The sequence below is a fragment of the Scyliorhinus canicula genome, chromosome 17, assembly GCF_902713615.1.
Source record: "Scyliorhinus canicula chromosome 17, sScyCan1.1, whole genome shotgun sequence".
In the NCBI taxonomy this organism is placed as follows: Eukaryota; Metazoa; Chordata; class Chondrichthyes; order Carcharhiniformes; family Scyliorhinidae; genus Scyliorhinus; species Scyliorhinus canicula.
This window is the reverse complement of record NC_052162.1, coordinates 65,617,371-65,636,759: the sequence shown is the minus strand read 5'-3', so window position 1 is coordinate 65,636,759 and position 19,389 is coordinate 65,617,371. Positions and strand designations below refer to the sequence as shown.

Genomic DNA, 19,389 nt, shown 5'->3' with positions numbered 1-19,389 from the left:
TGGAGCACCAGGGGAGGCCGCATTGCTTACGGCTGAAGAAATAACTAAGGTGATGGCTGCGGAATTCAAAAGGCAGTTTACAAAATACATGGAGACAATGAGGAAGGAGATGAGGAAGGTTTTGAGTGTGCTGGTGGAGGAGGTGATTTCCCCAGTGACGACGGCGGAGGCGAGCGCAGTGGCGGAGGTGCGAGAGCAAGGGAAGGCGCTGAAGGAAGTGGAGGACACGTTATTGCAGCACGGTGATCAACTTACCTCGATGGGGAAGGAGATGCGGAAGGTGATGGAGATTAACAAGGAATTGCGAGGAAAAATGGAAGACCTGGAAAACAGGTCCAGGCGACAGAATTTGAGAATTGTGGGGCTGCCTGAAGGAGTTGAAGGGCCGAGGCCGACTGAGTATTTTGCCGCGATCCTGGCGAAACTATGCGGGGAGGGGGAGGATCCCTCCCGATATGAACTGGATCGGGCTCATTGGTTGTGGAGGCCTGTACCAAAGGCGAGTGAGCCGCCAAGGGTAGTGACTCTGTGCTTCCGTAGGGACAGTGTGAAGGAGAAGGTCCTGTGCTGGGTCAAGCAGAAGCGGGTGGTGCAGTGGGCTGGAGCTGGTATACGGGTATACCAGGACTTTCTGGTGGAGCTGGCGAGGAGGCGGGCTGCTTTCAACCGGGTGCAGAGGGCACTGTACATTCGCAAGGTGCAGTGTGGCATTGTATATCCAGCGAAGCTGAGGGTGGCTTACAAGCTCAAGGACTTTTATTTTGGAACGGCGGAAGCAGCGGAGGAGTTTGCGAAGGCAAAAGGACTGTGGGAGAACTGAGAAATTATGAAATGGCCATGTGCCGATGTAACCTCATGACAGTATTTTCTTCTTTTTTGTTTCACTGCGTGCGGGTGTATGGGCTAAAGGAGCCAATGTTGTATATATTTGGACAAGGGAAGAGATGGGACTTTCACTCGAAGTGAGGCCTCTTTGGGGTGTAGGTGGATATGTGGGGTTTGTGTGCTAAAAGGGGATTTCTGGGCTTTCCTAGGGCCGGGCAAGGGGGAAAGGGACCCGGGCGGGGGCCTCCACGCTGGCCGGTTTAAGCCGGCCAGTGAACGGGAGTGAGGTGGGGGAGGGGGGCTGCAGCCATCGGAGCCTGGCAGAACAGGGTCCTAGTGGTCTAGCCGGGGTGGAAAGTTGGGGGGAAGGAACCAAGGTTAGGGGGAGGAGTTTTACAAGAGGCAGTGGACCTACTTGGGAACCTACTGTCAACGAGGGAAGACATCAAGGTGTGATACAACATTACCTTCCGTGCATCAGCGCAGCTTTCAGTCGCTTGAGGAAGAGAGTGTTTGAAGACCAGGACCTCTGATCCGGCACCAAGCTCATGTGCTGCAGAGCATTAGTGATACCTGTCCTTCTATGTGGCTCAGGGATGTAGATTAAGAACAGCAGGCACCTCAAAACTTTGGAACAGTACCATCAGTGCTGCCTCCGTAAGTTCCTGCAAATTAATTGGCAAACTAGGAGCATCAACATCAATGTTTTTGCTCAATGCGACATCCCGAGCATTGAAGCATTGGCCATGCTGGGTGAGCTCTGCTGGAAGGGCCACATTGTCCCCATGCCTGACACAAGACTCCTGAAACAAGTGCAGAGCTTTGGCATGGCAAACAAGTCCCAGAAGAGCAGAAGAATCACTTCCAAGAGCACCCTCAAGAGCCTTCTTGAAAAGGTGCAACATCCCCACTGGCACCTTGTAATTCCTGACCCAAGACTGCCTAATGTGGTGAAAAAGCATCCAGGAAGGAGCTGAACACCTCCAGTTTCATCACCGAGAACAAGCTGAAGCCGGGCCTTGACAGCAAAAGGAAGACGAGGCGACCTCTGTACCCCGCCTACCCGCTCCTCCAACCACTGTCTGCCCCACCTATGACAGAGACTGCACGTCCCACATTGGATTCCTCCCTTAACTGAGAACTCATTTTAGTGTGGTAGAAGTCAACTTCTCGCCCAAGGGACTGGCCAAGAGAAGTACAAAAGAAATGTCAAAACACTGTGCGTTAGAGGAATATGAATAGATCCCATCGCCCTTCCATTGTAATATAACAGTGCCTCATCCAAACAAGATTGGGTGAATTTCAAGGTATCGAGTGACAAAGAAAGAACCCTAGGATTAGTAAAAGTTCTACAAAGAAGGAGGAATATGGGGGCCTGGCCCTTCCGAACCTCCTATTTTACCACTGGGCGGCGAATGCCAAAAGGGTACGGAGGTGGATCAAAGAGTGAAAGCCGGAATGGGTGTGAACTGAGGAGAGCTCTTGCATGGGGACATCACTCTGAGGACTGGCTGTGGCCCCACTCCCATTTCCTCAGCCAAGTACTCAAGTAGCCCGGTGGTGGTGACCATGCTGAGGACGTGGCGTCAACTCTGGGACCATTTCAATCTGCAACAATGGACACTTCCTTTTAAAAGGTGGAGACAGGACAAAGAGGTACTGACGGTAGGGGATCTATAAGTAGGTGCAGAGTAGCTACCCTGGGGGAACTAACTGGTACATATGACTAAGGAACTTTCTTTGCAAGGAGACCGCAATGATCCCCCGGGTGAACTAGGGGACAGGAACCGAGCCGACGTGTACAGGCGCCTATTGGAGGAGGTAAGGGCCCCGCTGGCGAGACACTGGAAATGTGGGAGGAGGAGCTGGGCATGGAGTATCCTGCTCTATTGGCGGTCAGCAGCTCCACCCAAAGCTGCAGACTGGCTTTATGACCTCTCGGAATTTCTTCAAAGGAGAAAATTAAATTTGCCATCCGAGGGTCGGAAGAAGGCTTCCACAGAATGTGGGAGCCATTCACTTGGTTGTTCCAAGACGTGTTTGTAGCCAACAACTAGGAAGCAAAGATTAGGAAGGAATTACAAAAGTATGAGGGTGAAAGTGCCCAAAGTGACTGGTCATATAGATTTGTAAAATACATCCCAATGAGGAGGAAAGTTTCTAAAAGGAGGAAGAACCTACCATGGATAACCAAGGATGTCAATGAGGGTATTATATTGAAAGTGCGGTAGCATAGTGGTTAGCACAGTTGCTTCACAGCTCCAGGATCCCAGGTTCGATTCCCAGCTTGGGTCACCCGCTGTCTGTACGTTCTCTCCGTACATGCATGGGTTTCTTCCGGGTGCTCCGGTTTCCTCACATAGTCCAAAGATGTGCTTGTTAGGTGGGTTGGGCATACTAAATTTCCCTTGGTGTCCAAAAAGGTTAAGTGGGGGTTACGGAGATAGGGTAGATACGTGGGCTTGAGTAGGGTGCTCTTTGTGAGGGCTGGTGCAGATTCGATGGGCCGAATAGCCTCTTTCTGCACTGTAAATCTTTCCAATTAAGGATCCATTCAGCATGTACAATCCACCTACCCTGCACATCTTTGGGTTGTGGGGGTGAAATCCATGCAGGCTCGGGGAGAATGTGCAAACTCCACACACACTGACCCAGGGCTGGGATTCGGACCCGGGTCCTCAGCATCGTGGGCAGCAGTGCTAACCACTGTGCCACCGTGCCGCCCTGATTCAGCAGAAACATAAGATGACAAAGGTTAATGGTAGGTCAGAAGAATGGGATCGATTCAGAATGCAGTAAAGAAGGACAAAAAAAAATCTGGAAGGAGTAAATAAACTAGGAGGACAAGCGAGCAATAAGCATAAAAACAGACAAGAGCTTTTTTAAGTACATTAAAAGGAAGGGAGGAGTAGAGAGCTGCATTTGCCCCTTCGAAAATAAAACTGGGGAAATAATTGTAGGGAATGCGGAAATGGCAGAGGAGTTAAATAGATATTTTGCATTGGTCTTTACTGTAGAAGATTCAAGCATCTCTGAAATAGTAAAACATATGGCGGAGGAATTAAATAAAGTCACCATCACCAGAGAATTAGGTTTCAGGAAACAAATGGGGTTAAAGGCTGACCAGTACCTTGGATCTGATGGTTTGTACCCCAGGATCTTAAAGGAGGTAGCTACAGAGATTGCGGATGCATTGGTAGTCATTTTCCAAAAATCCCAGGATTGGAAAACTGCCAGTGTGGTACTATTGTTCAAAAAGTGATGGAGGCGAAATGCAGATAACTACGGCCAGTTAGCCTAACCTCAGCTATTGGAAAAATATTAGAATCAATTATTATTAAGGAGAGAATAGCAGTGCATTTTGAATAGACTATTAAAATGACTGCTGCAAATCATGTGATCTTTGACATTTTGAGCTCTAGAGTCCTCAACCATTGGGAGAATTCACACATCTTTGTTTAAGGACAGACCATCAACAAAAGAACTATAGCATTCCAGCTGGCTCATTTTTCTGCCTCGCATGGACAAAAACAATTCAAACTCTTAAGTGATACAAATATGAATGGATTCTATCCATCTTCCATTGTATTATGATGCTCCCTCATTCAAACTAGAATTTGTGAATTCAAGGTACCAAACAACAACACAGCATGTGTAATCAAAGTACCGCCTCTTTTTGGAGAATGGACTTTGGATGTGTACAAATCACATGATGAAGAATCCATTTTGTTGTCCCTCCTTAAGTTCACCTGAGAACAAGGGCAGCACGGTGGCGCAGAGGTTTAGCCCTGCTGCCTCACGGCGCTGAGGTCCCAGGTTCGATCCCGGCTCTGGGTCACTGACCGTGTGGAGTTAGCACATTCTCCCTGTGTTTGCGTGGGTTTCGCCCCCACAAACCAAAGATGTGCAAGGTAGGTGGATTGGCCACACTAAATTGCCCCTTAATTGGAAAAAATTAATTGGGTACTCTAAATTTTTTTTTTAAAGTTCACCTGAGAACGAAATTCCTGGACATTTGAAAACAAGCAGCCTCGCAGCTTACTGAGAACCCTCTCTTTTACAACAATTTCAGTAAAGTCAGTTTCATCAAAGAAACTGTAGGCCTGCAGTGAATCGTTAATTGTAATTTTATCGTTTTAACTTCTTTTGTATCTAATCTTTTTGTGTGTGAGATGAGTAAATTTTCATCATTCAGGGAAGGAGTATGATAACAAATAACCTTCTTTAATTTTAAACTCCCAAACCATGCTGCTGGACTTACTTAATTGGGGGAAACAATCACTCAATGTAAGGAAACATTCCTCCCATCCCTGCCCTTGGGTACAAGCCTATTGATCACGGGCAATAAAAATGGACACACAGTTTCTGTCTCTTACAGTAGGTAATTCCTATTCCAGTATCAACTCTACAACAATAACTTGTATTTACATAACCCCTTTAATGTGATAGTGTCCCAGCATGCCTCACAGGAGCAGCACTAAAAAAAAAAAATTGACACTGAGCTGCAGAAGGAGAGATCAGGGCAAATGACCAAAAGCTTGATCGTAGAGGTATATTTCAGTGTTTTCAAGAAGAAAGGAGAGGCAGGGCGGATTTAGGGAGGAAATTCCAGAGCTTTAGGACGTGGGCAGTTGAAGGCATTGCTGCCACCAATTGTCGGGGATGTACAAATGGCCAGAGTTAAAAGAGTGTAGATGTCTGAGAGCTGTGGAGTTGAAGGAAGGAGGCCTGAGGCCATGGGGTATTTGAAGACCAGGATGAGAAGTTTAAAATCGAGTGACTGATTAAACAGGAGGCAGTATGGCTCAGTGAGCACAGGAGTGATGGATAATTGGGATTTAGTATGTGTTTGGACTCCAGTAGCACCGTTTGGATGATCTCATGTTTACAGGGTTAAAAGGCAGCCAATGTTACGGAGGTGGAAATCTAGATGGCATGGATAGGTGGTTGGAAGCTTATCTTGGTGTCAAATATGACACCAAGGTTGCAAACCACAGTTGTAAAGCTTCATTTATACTTAATGTACTGCACAATTATGCTGAGTTGCGTAACCTCAAATGGTGAGTCACAGCTTCCAAGAGCAAAGTTTTTATAGGGCAGCTTGCATTTTATATTTAGCTGCAGCAAGGTTCCTTTGAAAACGGAACCATGTCTCTGAAGTCCTGCTCGATTTGTAGGGTGTGAAGTTAAAAACTCACCACTATTCTTAGAATTCCCCCTATACCAAAAAGGGTCGATATTCTAAATGATGAACAGGGATTCTCACTCCCTGACTCCTATGCAGACTTCGGTGGGTATAACCCATATCTTCATAGAAGATTTAATCTACTTACCACTTAGCAATGCGGGACCCGGGATCGATGCTACTATGTAAATAAAGCAGACTTTGGAATAACCACTGTTTCAGGTTAAAACTTTTATATTATTATTATATTTTTCCTTTTAAAAGCTGCAATCACTTTCTTTACAGAAAGGTAAAAAGATCTTGCTTCTGGATCCTTCTGGTTGGTTGAAGGGACCTTCAGACCCACCTTGACAATCAATCTTCTTTAAAGTCTGGTTTTCTTTAGATGTATTCGCTGTTGAGCTCGGTTGCTGTGTCCTATCTTTCCCATGTACCGAGCTGTGGGATCTGCTGACTGTCTCTGAGCTGACTCTACCTCCTCTTTAAATTCTGGTCTTCCTTCGATGTATTAGCTGTTTTAGCTCGGCTGCTATGTCTTATCTTTCCCATGACCGAGCTGGCTGTAAGCTGACTCTGCTTGCTTCTCTTGTTCCTTCTCTGCTTCTCTCCTCTCTCCGAGTTCTGGTAGTTCCTCCTCTGGTCTCTGGGTTTATATTCTCTTTCTAATTATTAAGTTTTTATAACTTTATTGTAAAGTAACTTTTATTTCACTTGGATTGAAAAAGGTACCTTTAATCTAAATTTTTCTAACACGACTAAGTATTCATTTTGACATGACCTCAGCTCATACATCTCTGATTATATTGTTTCCTTTGTGATGTTCAAAGTTCCTTTGTGATATTCAAAAATGCTTTGGTTTCAATAGGGGTGTGAATTTTGGTTTGGTTCCTGTCATTTCTATAGTTTTATTTTCCAATTGTGTCCCCCAGCTCATAAGTTTGACTTTGATTTTAGCTTTAAATTATGTTTCTCGTAGACTGATAGTCTCCAGTTTTCTGTAATTTACTTGGTGTTATCAGAATTGCACACCTAGAATTGTCACCAAATTCAACTGAACCTCATCCTTTCCTTTCCAGCTGCTTACTAAGATAGTTAATTTCAATGAAAGTGTGAAACATTGCTTTTAGCTGTATGCTTGGTTATAACTTGAAAGGTTTACATTTATCACCTCAACTGAAACCCTCATCCATGCTTTTCCAGATGCTTACTAAGATAGTTAGTTTCAATGAATGTGTGAGCCATTGTTTTTAGCTTCATCCAAAAATCCTGTTTTGTTTGTTTGGGAGACAGAATCTGCATTTTATAATCCTGCTCTTTGCAGCTGCTGTTAACCCTTCGTGGGATCTTTCCCTGTATCCTCTCGTGTTTCTCTCAGACCAGATATTGCCAGACTTCCATGTTTCAAATGACACATCTTTCCATACTATCAATTACAGGTGCAATCTGTGAAAGATGCCCTATTGCATTATTATATTTGTTGAACTCGTGTTCCACAATGTGATTGGTGCTCAGGATTCAAATAACTTTAAAAACTTTACTGACTATTTATATTTCACAAATCAAAATCTCTGGTGTCACAGCAGGCATTGGAGATAGCTCACCATGTGAATTCACGCTGCCACCTACTCTGATTGGGAGAATGCCAGGGAATTTGTTATGCTGTATGCCCTCACAGAAATCGTGCCAAATTTCAATTGATTAAAAATATACATTTATAAAATGTTAAACCATTAGGTTCATTAATTTGGAGCCACTGCGTTGCTTTTTGTATTATTGTGGAATCACACTTGCATAAAAGCATGAGAAGAGGCAATGTATCGATTGAAACCTATCCCCCCCTAGTATGTTTGTCAATACTTTGGAACACCCCGAAGATATGAAAAACATTGTATGAATGGAAATTCTTTCTTTCCTTTGCTTTTCTTTTTTTTCCTCGCAGTAGTTTATATTCATTGGGTGATGTATCATGGTATGTGCTTGTCTGGGTGGCTGAAGCCATTCTTCGCTGCGCTATAGGCAGGGAGGCCATTTTAGTTCCTCGCTTTAAAATCTGGGCTAAATTGATATTTGTTTGTGGTACAGTTACAGAACAGACAGCATCAATATATATTGGCTCAAAGCATGAAAGGATTACATATTCCCAAAGATTCTGAAGTTATAGTGCATCAAACCTACGTGACGTTTGATCCAAACACTCATGTGCAGGTATGAATTATTACAATGTAATTACCCATTTTTCTAACCACAGCATAATATAACCTGCCAATGTCTTTATCTTCTCTTGGAAATTGAAAAAGAAGTAATACAATAGCAGAATTAGTTTTAATAAAAGCCATTTTAATTAACATGTATCTATTCGAATGAAACTGAATTATTAGTTTATTGTGTAACTGTTGTAAGCAGATTGATCTATTTAAACTTGACCGTTGAATTCTTTGTACTCATTCTGAAGTCTCTGCATTGACTGAGCTTCTGTTGCTGACTTCAGTAAGGTTAATGTCAGTTCATCTTTCTTCCCCCACCTTTTTGTTCTCTCCAACCAACCCAGGTCCCCATTTTGGCACTTTTTTATTGTTGAGACCAAGTGTGAATAAAGCCCCTTTGAGTGGATAGAATCTATTTGTATAGAAAGAAAAAAAGACAATGATTGTAGACAAGATTGCAAAAAAGTAAATGCTGCTTAATGTATTTTTTTGAAAAATGCAATACCAGGGTATGTCTGTTTTTATTAAGATATCAAGAGTATGTCATAAATTTGGGCAGCACGGTAGCGCAGTAGTTAGCACTGCTGCATCACGAGGTTCCAGGTTTGATCCCGGCTCTGGGTCACTGTCCGTGTGGAGTTTGCACATTCTCACCGTGTTTGCGTGGGTTTCGGCCCACAACCCAAAGATGGACTGGCCGCGCTAAATTGCCCATTAATTGGAAAAGATGAAGGGGTGGGTGGGATGGAAAGTGCCCTGATGGTGTAAAATCTCACTCTAGGTAGGGTGGATGGGGAGCTGGTGGTTTGTAGTGGTGTGTTGGGTGGAGCTGGGCCCTACCACCTCCTGACCCAGATTGGAGGCGGCCACAGGAACTCTCAAGTGTTCAGACGTGCTGACTCGGTTCTCTGAGACTTTGATCCCAGTTGCTTTGTTAAATATTAGGCCCTTCAGCACTCCTTTAATTACCTACTTGAGTTTTTAATCAAACTGAACAACAGCCCCCACTGTAATAATGGTTAGTTATTGGAAACAGACAAACAGTAATAAAGCTATAATGATAACACTTATGTAAACAAACAGCTAGCGAATCTGCTGGAAACATTTTGTGTACTTCTACAAACCAAGCAGGTCGGATTTTTTTAATTTTAAAAGAGGTGGGGTTTAAATAACTTGACATTTTGACTGTTCTACATACTCTATCTGCTGTTCAAGAGCATTTATGCCTCCATCAAAAAGTCATGGAATATATATTGCTGGTTTAGGCCCCCCTGGAGCAAAAATCCTGCACATAGAGTTTAAATGGCCCAGCAATTTGTAATTTGTGCCTGTGCTCTTCATGCCTACCACAGAAGGAACTGGTAGATGTTGAGCCTGGAGAAGGCCGTGTAGGTAGCCTGGGTCACACTGAGATCCAAAAAGATGAGGTGTTGGGCATCTTGAAAAATATTAAGGTGGATAAGTCCCCAGGGCCTGATGGGATCTACCCCCAGAATACTGAAGGAGGCAAGAGAGGAAATTGCTGAGGCCTTGACAGAAATCTTTGGATCCTCACTGTCTTCAGATGATATCCCGGAGGACTGGAGAATAGCCAATGTTGTTCCTTTGTTTAAGAAGGGTAGCAAGGATAATCCAGTGAACTACAGGCTGGTGAGCCTTACGTCAGTGGTTGGGAAATTACTGGAGAGAATTCTTCGAGAAAGGATCCACTCCCATTTGGAAGCAAGTGGACATATTAGCGAGAGGCAGCATGGTTTTGTGAAGGGGAGGTCGCTTCTCACTAACTTGATAGAGTTTTTCGAGGAGGTCACAAAGATGATTGATGCAGGTAGGGCAGTGGATGTTGTCTATATGGACTTCAGTAAGGCCATTGACAAGGTCCCTCATGGCAGACTGGTACAAAAGTTGAAGTCACACGGGATCAGAGGTGAGCTGGCAAGATGGATACAGAATTAGCGAGGTCATAGAAGGCAGAGAGTAGCAATGGAAGCGTGCTTTTCTGATTCAAGGGCTGTGACCAGTGGCATTCCGTAGGGATCAGTGCTGGGACCTTTGCTGTTCGTAGTATATATAAATGATTTGGAGGAAAATGTAACTGGTCTGATTGGTGGAATTGCGGATAGCGATGTGGACTGTCAGAGGATACAGCAGGATTTAGGTAGTTTGGAGACTTGGGTGGAGAGGGGCTGGTTTAGCACAGGGCTAAATCGCTGCCTTTGAAAGCAGGCCAAGGCAGGCCACCAGCACGGTTCAATTCCCGTACCAGCCTCCCCGAACAGGTGTCGGAATGTGGCGACTAGGGGCTTTTCCCAGTAACTTAATTTGAAGTCTACTTGTGACAATAAGCGATTTTCATTTCATTTTCATTTCAGAGATGGCAGATGGAGTTTAATCCAGACAAATGTGAGGTAATGCTTTTTGGAAGGTCTAATACAGGTATATACAGTGAATGGTAGAACTCTCAAGAGTATTGACAGTCAGAGAGATCTAGGTGTACAGGTCCACAGGTCACTGAAATGGGCAACACGTGTGGAGAATGTAGTCAAGAAGGCATACGGCATGCTTGCCTTCATTGGCCGGGGCATTGAGTATAAACATTGGCAAGTCCTGTTGCAGCTGTATAGGCACTTAGTTTTTAGAATTATAGAATTTACAGTGCAGAAGGAGGCCATTCGGCCCATCGAGTCTGCACCGGCTGCTGGAAAGAGCACCCTACCCAAGATTAACACCTCCACCCTATCCCCATAACCCAGCAACCCCACCCAACACTAAGGGCAATTTTGGACACTAAGGGCAATTTATCATGGCCAATCCACCTAACCCTCACATCTTTGGACTGTGGGAGGAAACCGGAGCACCCGGAGGAAACCCATGCGCACACGGGGAGGATGTGCAGTTAGGCCACACTTAAGAGTATGATGTTCAATTCTGGTCGCCTCACTACCAGAAGGATGTGTAGTCTTTAGAGAGGGTGCAGAAGAGGATGTTGCCTGGTATGGAGGGCATTAGCTATGAGAGGTTGAATAAATGTGATTTGTTCTCAATGGAAGGAAGGAGGTTGAGGGGGTGACCTGATAAAGGTCTATAAAATTATGAGGGGCAGAGACCGAGTGGATAGTCAGAGACTTTTTCCCAGGGTAGAGGGGTCAATTACTAGGGGGCATAGGTTTAAGGTGCGAGGGGCAAGGTTCAGAGGAGATGTACGAGGCAAGTTTTTTACACAGGGTAGTGGCATGAAGTAGTGGATGTTTGGAACTCGCTGCTGGAGGAGGTGGTGGAAGCAGGGACGAAAGTCACGTTTAAGGGGCATCTTGACAAATACATGAATAGGATGAGAATAGAGGGATATGGACCCCAGAAGTGGAGAAGATTTTAGTTTAGAACAGCAGCATGGTTGGCACAGGCTTGGAGGGCCGAAGGGCCTGTTCCTGTACTGTACTTTTCTTTGTTCTATATTCCCCTACCAACAAAAATGGGATCTGCTAGAAATGGGGGTGGTATTGCTAGTTCTGGGTCCCGTCTGCTATTAGACCTCACCAAAGTCCAGTCCTTAGTCTCCTTTTTTGCAATAATTTTATAGGAGTTGTATAGTCTGTCAATGTGCCATAGTAATCATTACATGTGGATTGAGAAAATGTTGCTCAATGGATTAATAGTAAAGATAGTTTCTGTCTTTAACTTTCAGCATCTCAAACTCTGAAAACCGCTGTGCAAAACACTGCAGTATAGGATACACCACTCAATGTGGGTTTTACTGAATTTCATTTCCATCCTCAGTGTTGTGATGGTAACCTGGCAGAGTGTTGCAGAATCCACTGGGTAAATCCGGTGCAATCTAGAATGGGAAGGGAATCAGCTCTGTCAAATGTTACCATGCAAATGATGAAAGTGAAATGACCCTCATTCTGAATACAAGTTTAAGGAGGGTTAACTTTTTTTTCTTAACTATGCTATAAGGAATAGGGAGGGGTTCAGTGCTAACACTGGGTGCCAGAAATGTGAAAAACTGTCAGCAACCATGTCTCTAAAGATCACCATGATTTTTGAACAAGCTAACCATAAAAATTGATTTTGAAATGTTCAACATTAGTAATGTCAAGAGGTGGACATTGCCTGCAATAGTTTGACTTTTAAAGCTATCCTGCGATGATGAAGTCAAACTTAATTAGCACTTGCTCTTGTTACAGGCACATAACAACAGAAAGGATCTCCAATGGTGTCAGAGCACGGGACACTCCCAGACTAACTTGGAAGGCCGATTTAATCAGAGTCCTGTACAGGTACAAATTACGACATTGGTTTCACTTTTTTCTTAATGCAGTTTTGCATACAAGCTGCTGAGAATCTTAAAGGCTGAGTCATCATCCAGCAATTGAATCCAATAACAGTGACTCTCATTATTTTAGTATTTAATTGACTGAAGTGTGCTGGCTGCAAATTGTCAGCAATGAATTGATTTTGGAGTTTTTGGTAGCTGAATAGGTCCCGGCTTGGGTGACTGTGTGGAGTCTGCTCGTTCTCCCTGTGCCCATGTTGGTTTCCTCCGGGTGCTCTGGTTTCCTCCCACAAGTCCTGAAAGACATGGGGCGGGATTCTCCCCTACCCGGCGGTGCGGACCATACTGGCGGCGAGGAGTGACGTGAACCACTCCGGCATCGGGCCGCCCGGAGGTGCGGAATCCTCAGCATGGGTGGGATTCTCCGAACCCCCACGGGCCGGAGAATCGCCAGGGGGGCCGCTGCCAATGGCCCCCAACCGGCACGCCGCGATTCCCACCCACACCGAAAAACCGGCACTGGAGAATCCGGCAGCCGGTGTGGGGGTGGGATTCACGCCGTCCCACCGGCGATTCTCTGGCCCGGCGGGTCGGGGAGGGGGGGGGGGGGGGGGAGGCGGAGACTCCCGCTCATGCTGTTGGGCAATTTGGACATTTTGAATTCTCCCTCTGTGTACGAATAGGTGCTGGATTGTGGCGACTTGGGACTTTTCACAGTAACTTCATTGCAGTGTTAATGAAAGCCTCTTTGTGACAATAAAGATTATTAAATACGATGAGTGCTATTCGCACTTTGTTTTGAAATGAGAGAGCGTTTTTACTTGAAGCTAAGAGTTTCAAATACAATAAAATTATTCCCTTGAGCAGTTAAAGGTTTGAGCAGCCTGCTAACTTGAAGATCAAAATTAAAGTCCAGAAAATGAACAGTAAAATTATAACATTGATGCATGCAGCGGCCACTGGATTGACATCTGCCTGGAGCTGTTTGGGGATGGGGAATTCAAGTCTTAACTAGTGTTTGTTTGTGTTGCAGATTGTAACCTCTCCAAGTGAATACATGCGGCCTCCGAGTGCACGAAGCTCTGTCACTTCCCAGGAATATGTTGAAACCCGTATAAGAGGCTCAGTAAGCTCAGAAGCTCAGAGTCCTGTACCAACCAGAGTGCAGAGCCCTGAACCGGCCAGAGTGCAAAGTCCTCAGCTAGCCCAGGTACTATGCTTAAACAGAAATCTGCAATTGTAAGTAATTTTTCTGCATTGCTGTGCCAGATTGAAAAAAGACTTTCAACTGTTGCTGTTCATTCCAGATTGCCAGATTTCTCTTTTTGAAAAATGTTTAAACCAAATGAGAGGACACTTCATTTGGTTCTTTTGACTCATATTCCACACATTGCCCACAGCTTGAAGGGATTCCCCTTCAATTCCGAACTATTAAACACACTGCCATTGTCTGACACGTGTACCTCCGGGGGTTAAGAGCATTAAAAGTCTGCCTGAGTCGCTCGGTGGTAGCATGCAATGTAGTCATCGTCATCCGGTATACATCTGTCCATTTAGAATGCACATCTACTATGAGTAGGTATATTGCTTTCTGGAAAGGCCCCGTGAAATCCTCATGGAGGACCAGGGAATCCCATCCTCATTGCCAGCGTAAAGCCTCGGGCATGGGACCACTCGGAAGCGATGACTGTAGAAACGTTTGGTTTTATTCTCCTTACTATACACTACTCCCACTCCCTGAAGGGTCTCCTGCGCCCGGCCCACATCTGGGCTGGGTTATTTATATCCCAGCAGTCCGAGGAAAAGGCGGGATGGGAGTAGGCTCGGCCCCTCATCTGGGTAAACTGCATTTGGGTGAGGTCACAGGGACTTTGATGTTGCAAATCCCTGGACCTCCTGTCAGTTTATAATAGTCACCTTATACCAACATCTCAGAGGTCTTGGGGCACAGTGGGTAGCAACCCTGTCTCTGGACCGGAAGTTCTGAGTTCAAGTCGTAGTCTAGAATTCGAGGACGAAGAAAGGTGTGTTCATAACGTAGCCAAACAGGTTGAGCATCAACCTGCATATCTTTCCAACATGCCAATGACGGACGCAAGAGTGGGAGAGATTCCTGGTCAGCCATGTGATAGAAAGACGGTTTGAGCCACTATCCCTAGCTCCAGCTTACAACATGCATATAAGAACTCAGAGTTTCTGAATTGTAAGACTCCACCGACATCAATGTCTGAAACTCCCCTATCAGCTAGAATATGCTTCCAATTATATTTGTTCATCTGCTGATAAGCATATAGGCAGGAATGGAAAGAAGTAATGAAAGTCTCACAGCTGGAAAGAAAGTTGAGGAGAATGGTATGGCCAATTATGTCAAAGATTACAGAAATATCGGGAAGAATTATGCACTATTATCACAATTTATTTGTGACATCTGGGGCGGGATTCTCCCGCAATTGGCGGGATGGCCTGATGCCAGCGGCAAGAACGGCGCAAACCACTCGGGCGTCGGGCCAACCGGAAGTTGCGGAATCCTCCGCACTTCCGGGGGCTAGGCCGGCACTGGAGGGGTTTGCGCTGCGCGAGGGGCCGGCGCGAGTTGGCGCCTGCGTGGTTCCGCGCATGCGCAGACTGGCTGGCGTTTTCCTGTGTATGAGTAAGGGGGTTCCGCGCCGGTCTCTGAAGGGCTCTGCCACGGCTGGCATGGAAGGAATGCCCCCACTGTACAGGCCCTCCCTTAGATTTGGGGGCTCCGATTGCGGGCCAGGCCACCTTGCGCCCCCCCCCCCCCGGGTCAGATACCCCACCAAGGACTCCACTAGACGGCCTACCAGCCAGGTCCCGCCTTGCGACCATGTCCATTTGACTCAGGCGGGACTGGCCAGGAACTGACGACTGTTCGGCCCGTCGGGGCCCGGAGAATTTCCGGGGGGGCCGCTGGCATGGCGTAAACCCCACCCCGCCTGAAAACCAGCGCTGGAGAATCCGGCAGCCAGCGGCAGGGCGGGATTCACACCACCCTCCGGGGATTCTCCGACCCAGCGGAGAATCCCGCCCATAATTTCACTGTGTTTTGACATAAAAGGCAGTAGTGGAAGGATTCAACTAGACCTGTGGAGGAGATGGATTTGACACTTGAAGGTGACAACGTAAGAACATTGAAGATGAAAGGAAGATGGGGCTGTAGTTAATGAAGGTAGACGGCAGGTTTCCGTTTTGAAAGGAAGGTGTCATGAGTTAATTTGCCCAGCAGTTGCATGTAATGATTGAATTGCCACTGAAATAGTAATAAATGCTGCAACAAACAAAAGTTGTCAGAACGTACTGCCACCTGCTTGAGCAGGAAACCTGCTAGTAGAACCAGAGTGTAATGTGGGAGGAACCATGACAGGAGGTCTCGACAGTAGGAAAACAAATTTCAATCAGATGTATGCCGGAAGGTTTGTGAGGTGGCAAAGCAGCCTGCAAAGGGTGAAAAGATTGTTCAGATGCTTGCCTTGTGAAGTTGGTTAAGATAGATTTGTATGGCGCTCGCCTGAATGTAGTCTTGCAAATGATGCACACATATCTTGCGTGCCTTTGAAAATCTGAGCTTTTCAGAGCTGGTGATCTTCAGCAGGCTTCTCCGACTTGCACTGTGAGAGTTGATCTGACTTCACTGACAGTCAGGCCCAAGACACAAGAGAGCGATCAGCAAACACCTGTTGAGATGAGAGGGGCAGCTATGAGAAGCTGAGGGGCAGAGCTTCACTGATGAAGCTCCACACATCTGAGGAATGGGCAGACCTGGAGAGATCCAGAGCGGGGTCAACGCCTCAAATTCCTCAACTCCGTATGTTCGAAGAATGGGATCATCTTTCGTGTCTGCTGCACCCATGAGCATTGCAGAAAATGCATAATGAAACATGTCAGCCGATGTCAGTATTCCTAAACTGCATCCTGTCCCTGTCACGTAATTGGACTTGCCCCACATGCCGCTTCAGTTAATTGGCTGGCTGCTGCATGAATATGTTTGGCCGTCCTCTTCTGACGTCCTGAAAATCTGCGATTTCTCCATTAAATTCCTTCCAATGAATTCTTGTAATTTGTTGTTTTGCAGATTGAACTACACAGTAATTGATGTGAAGTCCACACCTTATGGAGCATAAAATCTGATCTTTGAATAGACTAAAGTGAACATTATTTGATGCATAATTGCTGTAGGACCAATCGTCAATTTTCAACAAATATTCAATCCAAATTTATAGAATCATAAAATCATACAATTTACAGTGCAGAAGGAGGCCAATCGAGTCTGCACCGGCCCTTACAAAGAGCACCCCTACGGAAGCCCATGTATCTACCCTATCCCTGTAACCCCCATTTAACATTTTATATTGGACACGAAGGACAATTTAGCATGGCCAATCCACCTCACCCGCACATCTTTGGACTGTGGGAGGAACCCGAAGCACCCGGAGGAAACCCATGAAGACACTGGGAGAACGTGCAGACTCCGCACAGACAGGGACCCAGCCGGGAATCGAACCTGGGATCCTGTAGCTGTGAAGTAACTGCGCTAACCACTATGCTGCTGTGTTGCCAATCAATTGAAGCTTGGATGTGTCCAAGCGAAACTTTGCAATTGAATTTAGTTTTAGGAGGCTGATGTGAGTAAATAGAATTGTGTCTATTTTTACATAGGATTGACCGCTTGAGGTGCTTTAAAACCTTTTGAATGGGTTTCTGGAATGAGAGTTTTTTCAATATCAAGTGTATATGAGTGAAAACTATGTTTGATCGTTAGATATTTCATTTTTCATCTCCACATGGCTCCTTACGTCTGTCCATTGTTCCATTGTGGATGCTGGATGAATGGATGTGGAGGTGGCATGAGGGTAAAAAGGTATGGAGTTGGCATGGGCATTTTGGGGTAGGAAGGGGCATGGTGGTGGGTGGGGTGGTGTTGAGACCTACAGGATTTAAGTGCCTTTTATGCAATCAAGCCAGAATCTCAAAGAATCAAAGCTGAACTTCTAAGTAGCCTGCCTCCGCACTCGTCCACCTCTGTAGCCGCCTCCTCACTGCTTCTGGAGGCAGTGGGCCCAATGTTATCATGCCATACCGCCCCCCCCCTTGTCGGAGTTCAAATCATGCACGTGAGAGCTGTTTCCACGGAGACATCTGTCCCCAGTCGGAAGATTTTCCACAACCAGCTTCCAGTCTTGATAGTGAAAATCCAACCCGTTTTCTCTGTTTCTCACTGCGGCTGTTGCCTAGTAAGTATTTCCAGCAATTTTGTCTTTCCATTTCAGATTTATAGCATCTGCAAGATTTTGTCTTGTAATAACAATCCTAAATTGCAAAAGGGAGTTCTGGTTTAATTAACCCACAGTGATGTAATTTAGAAGGTGTGGTTTTCATTTAGCCTTCTGGTGCTGGCAAACGACCTATTGAAACATTTATGAACTGCAACATTATAGTGTTGTGAACACCTTTTAAATGAACAGATACTTCTTCGCTTTCCTTGTGCAACAGTTCCTGTGTAAAATGAGTAATTATGGTATTTTTACCAAATTGTTAACTTAATTAAATTTGTTTTTAATAAAAGATATTGATATGAAACAAGGCCAGATAACTTTTACAAACCGCAACATACGTGAGATGAAGTAAAAAGGCCGGGATTTAACATCCTTTCCCGCTGGCTGGATCTTCTGTTCCAACCAAAGTGGACCCCTGTGGCAGTCTGCCCAGCAGAGGGGTGGTGCGCCATGCAAATCGGCACTGACTTTGGTCCGGAAGATCCCACTGCGGCCGATGGTGAGCCGTGCATATGTGGGAAAACTGCTGCGGGCTGGGGTGGGCGCTCTCAAATTCTGGCCAAAGTCTTTTTCCAGAATGCTTATTATTAAGAAACATTCACCACACTTGGTCTATTCTCAAACCTGTCGTGATAGGTATTTTATCAGCTTTGACAAAGGGTCATCTGGACTCGAAACGTTGGCTCTTTTCTCTCCCTTCAGATGCTGCCAGACCTGCTGAGATTGTCCAGCATTTTCTTTTTGGTGCTAGGTATTTAGTTGAGTTAATGATAACTTCCTACATATTGGAAGCAATAAAAAATACTTCTGAGTTTCAAAGCCAAGCTATGAGTGTTATTTAGCTTGACCAATGTGAACATCTGTTGACATTTCTTACATAAAATTTCGAAAGCAGCTCCGAGGCATTACATTAGAAACTAGATTTAAGTGATAAGTGCTAAAACCGAAGTTTCAGTTGTTGGCTTTTACACTGATAGTCTGATGGATGACTTCAAGTGACATTTGCTGTTGGCAAGCCTTTATAATTGTGATTGTCGCCCCCCGGAGTTACTCTCCAATTCTTGGAGTTATAGAAAATCTTCCTGTGAAGAATGCAAGCCTATTTTGATTAGGGTTTTAAAAAAAAAAGACACTTTGTTCATTCTTATCCTCCCCCTATTCATCTTGCTTCAACTAGTGGGATGAGTATTTTACTCCTTACAAATTCCAAGCAATATGATGTTTGTTGATGGCTCAAATCTAGACGAGACAAAATGTGTTAAAAGTAAATAAAACTAACATTGTAGATCAGGAGGAAATTCAAACCCATTATTAAAGCTGTATTTATGTGTACTTGCTTTTATAAAGGACCTTGGGTGGGACCTTCTCTCTTTCTGATGATGTGTCAAATCAGGTTGGAATAGTGGAGTTTAGCTGTTTTGGGACTCCCCTTTCATTCTCTGCTGACACCGGAGTGAAACCGCGTGCCGAGATTTACGGCAGGCCGCTCAGAGAATCGCCGCTCGCCGTTTGTTACGGGCGAGCGCCGATTCTCCGGCCCGGATGGGCCAAGCGGCCTGCCCAATACGACGTGTTCACGCAGGCGCCAACCACACCTGGTCGCTG

The 19,389-nt window shown here is 45.4% G+C and overlaps 1 protein-coding gene across 2 annotated transcripts in view; it reads left to right on the top strand.

Annotated features, from left to right (window-relative positions):
* Nucleotides 1–19,389, top strand: part of pof1b (POF1B actin binding protein) — a 100,231-nt gene that overhangs the window by 28,185 nt on the left and 52,657 nt on the right. For both annotated transcript variants that reach the window (XM_038775107.1, XM_038775106.1), the window contains exons 3-5: nucleotides 8,093–8,215; nucleotides 12,402–12,494; nucleotides 13,524–13,700. In XM_038775107.1, the coding sequence (XP_038631035.1) occupies nucleotides 8,093–8,215; nucleotides 12,402–12,494; nucleotides 13,524–13,700 (393 nt within the window). The remainder of the gene's footprint in view (nucleotides 1–8,092; nucleotides 8,216–12,401; nucleotides 12,495–13,523; nucleotides 13,701–19,389) is intronic.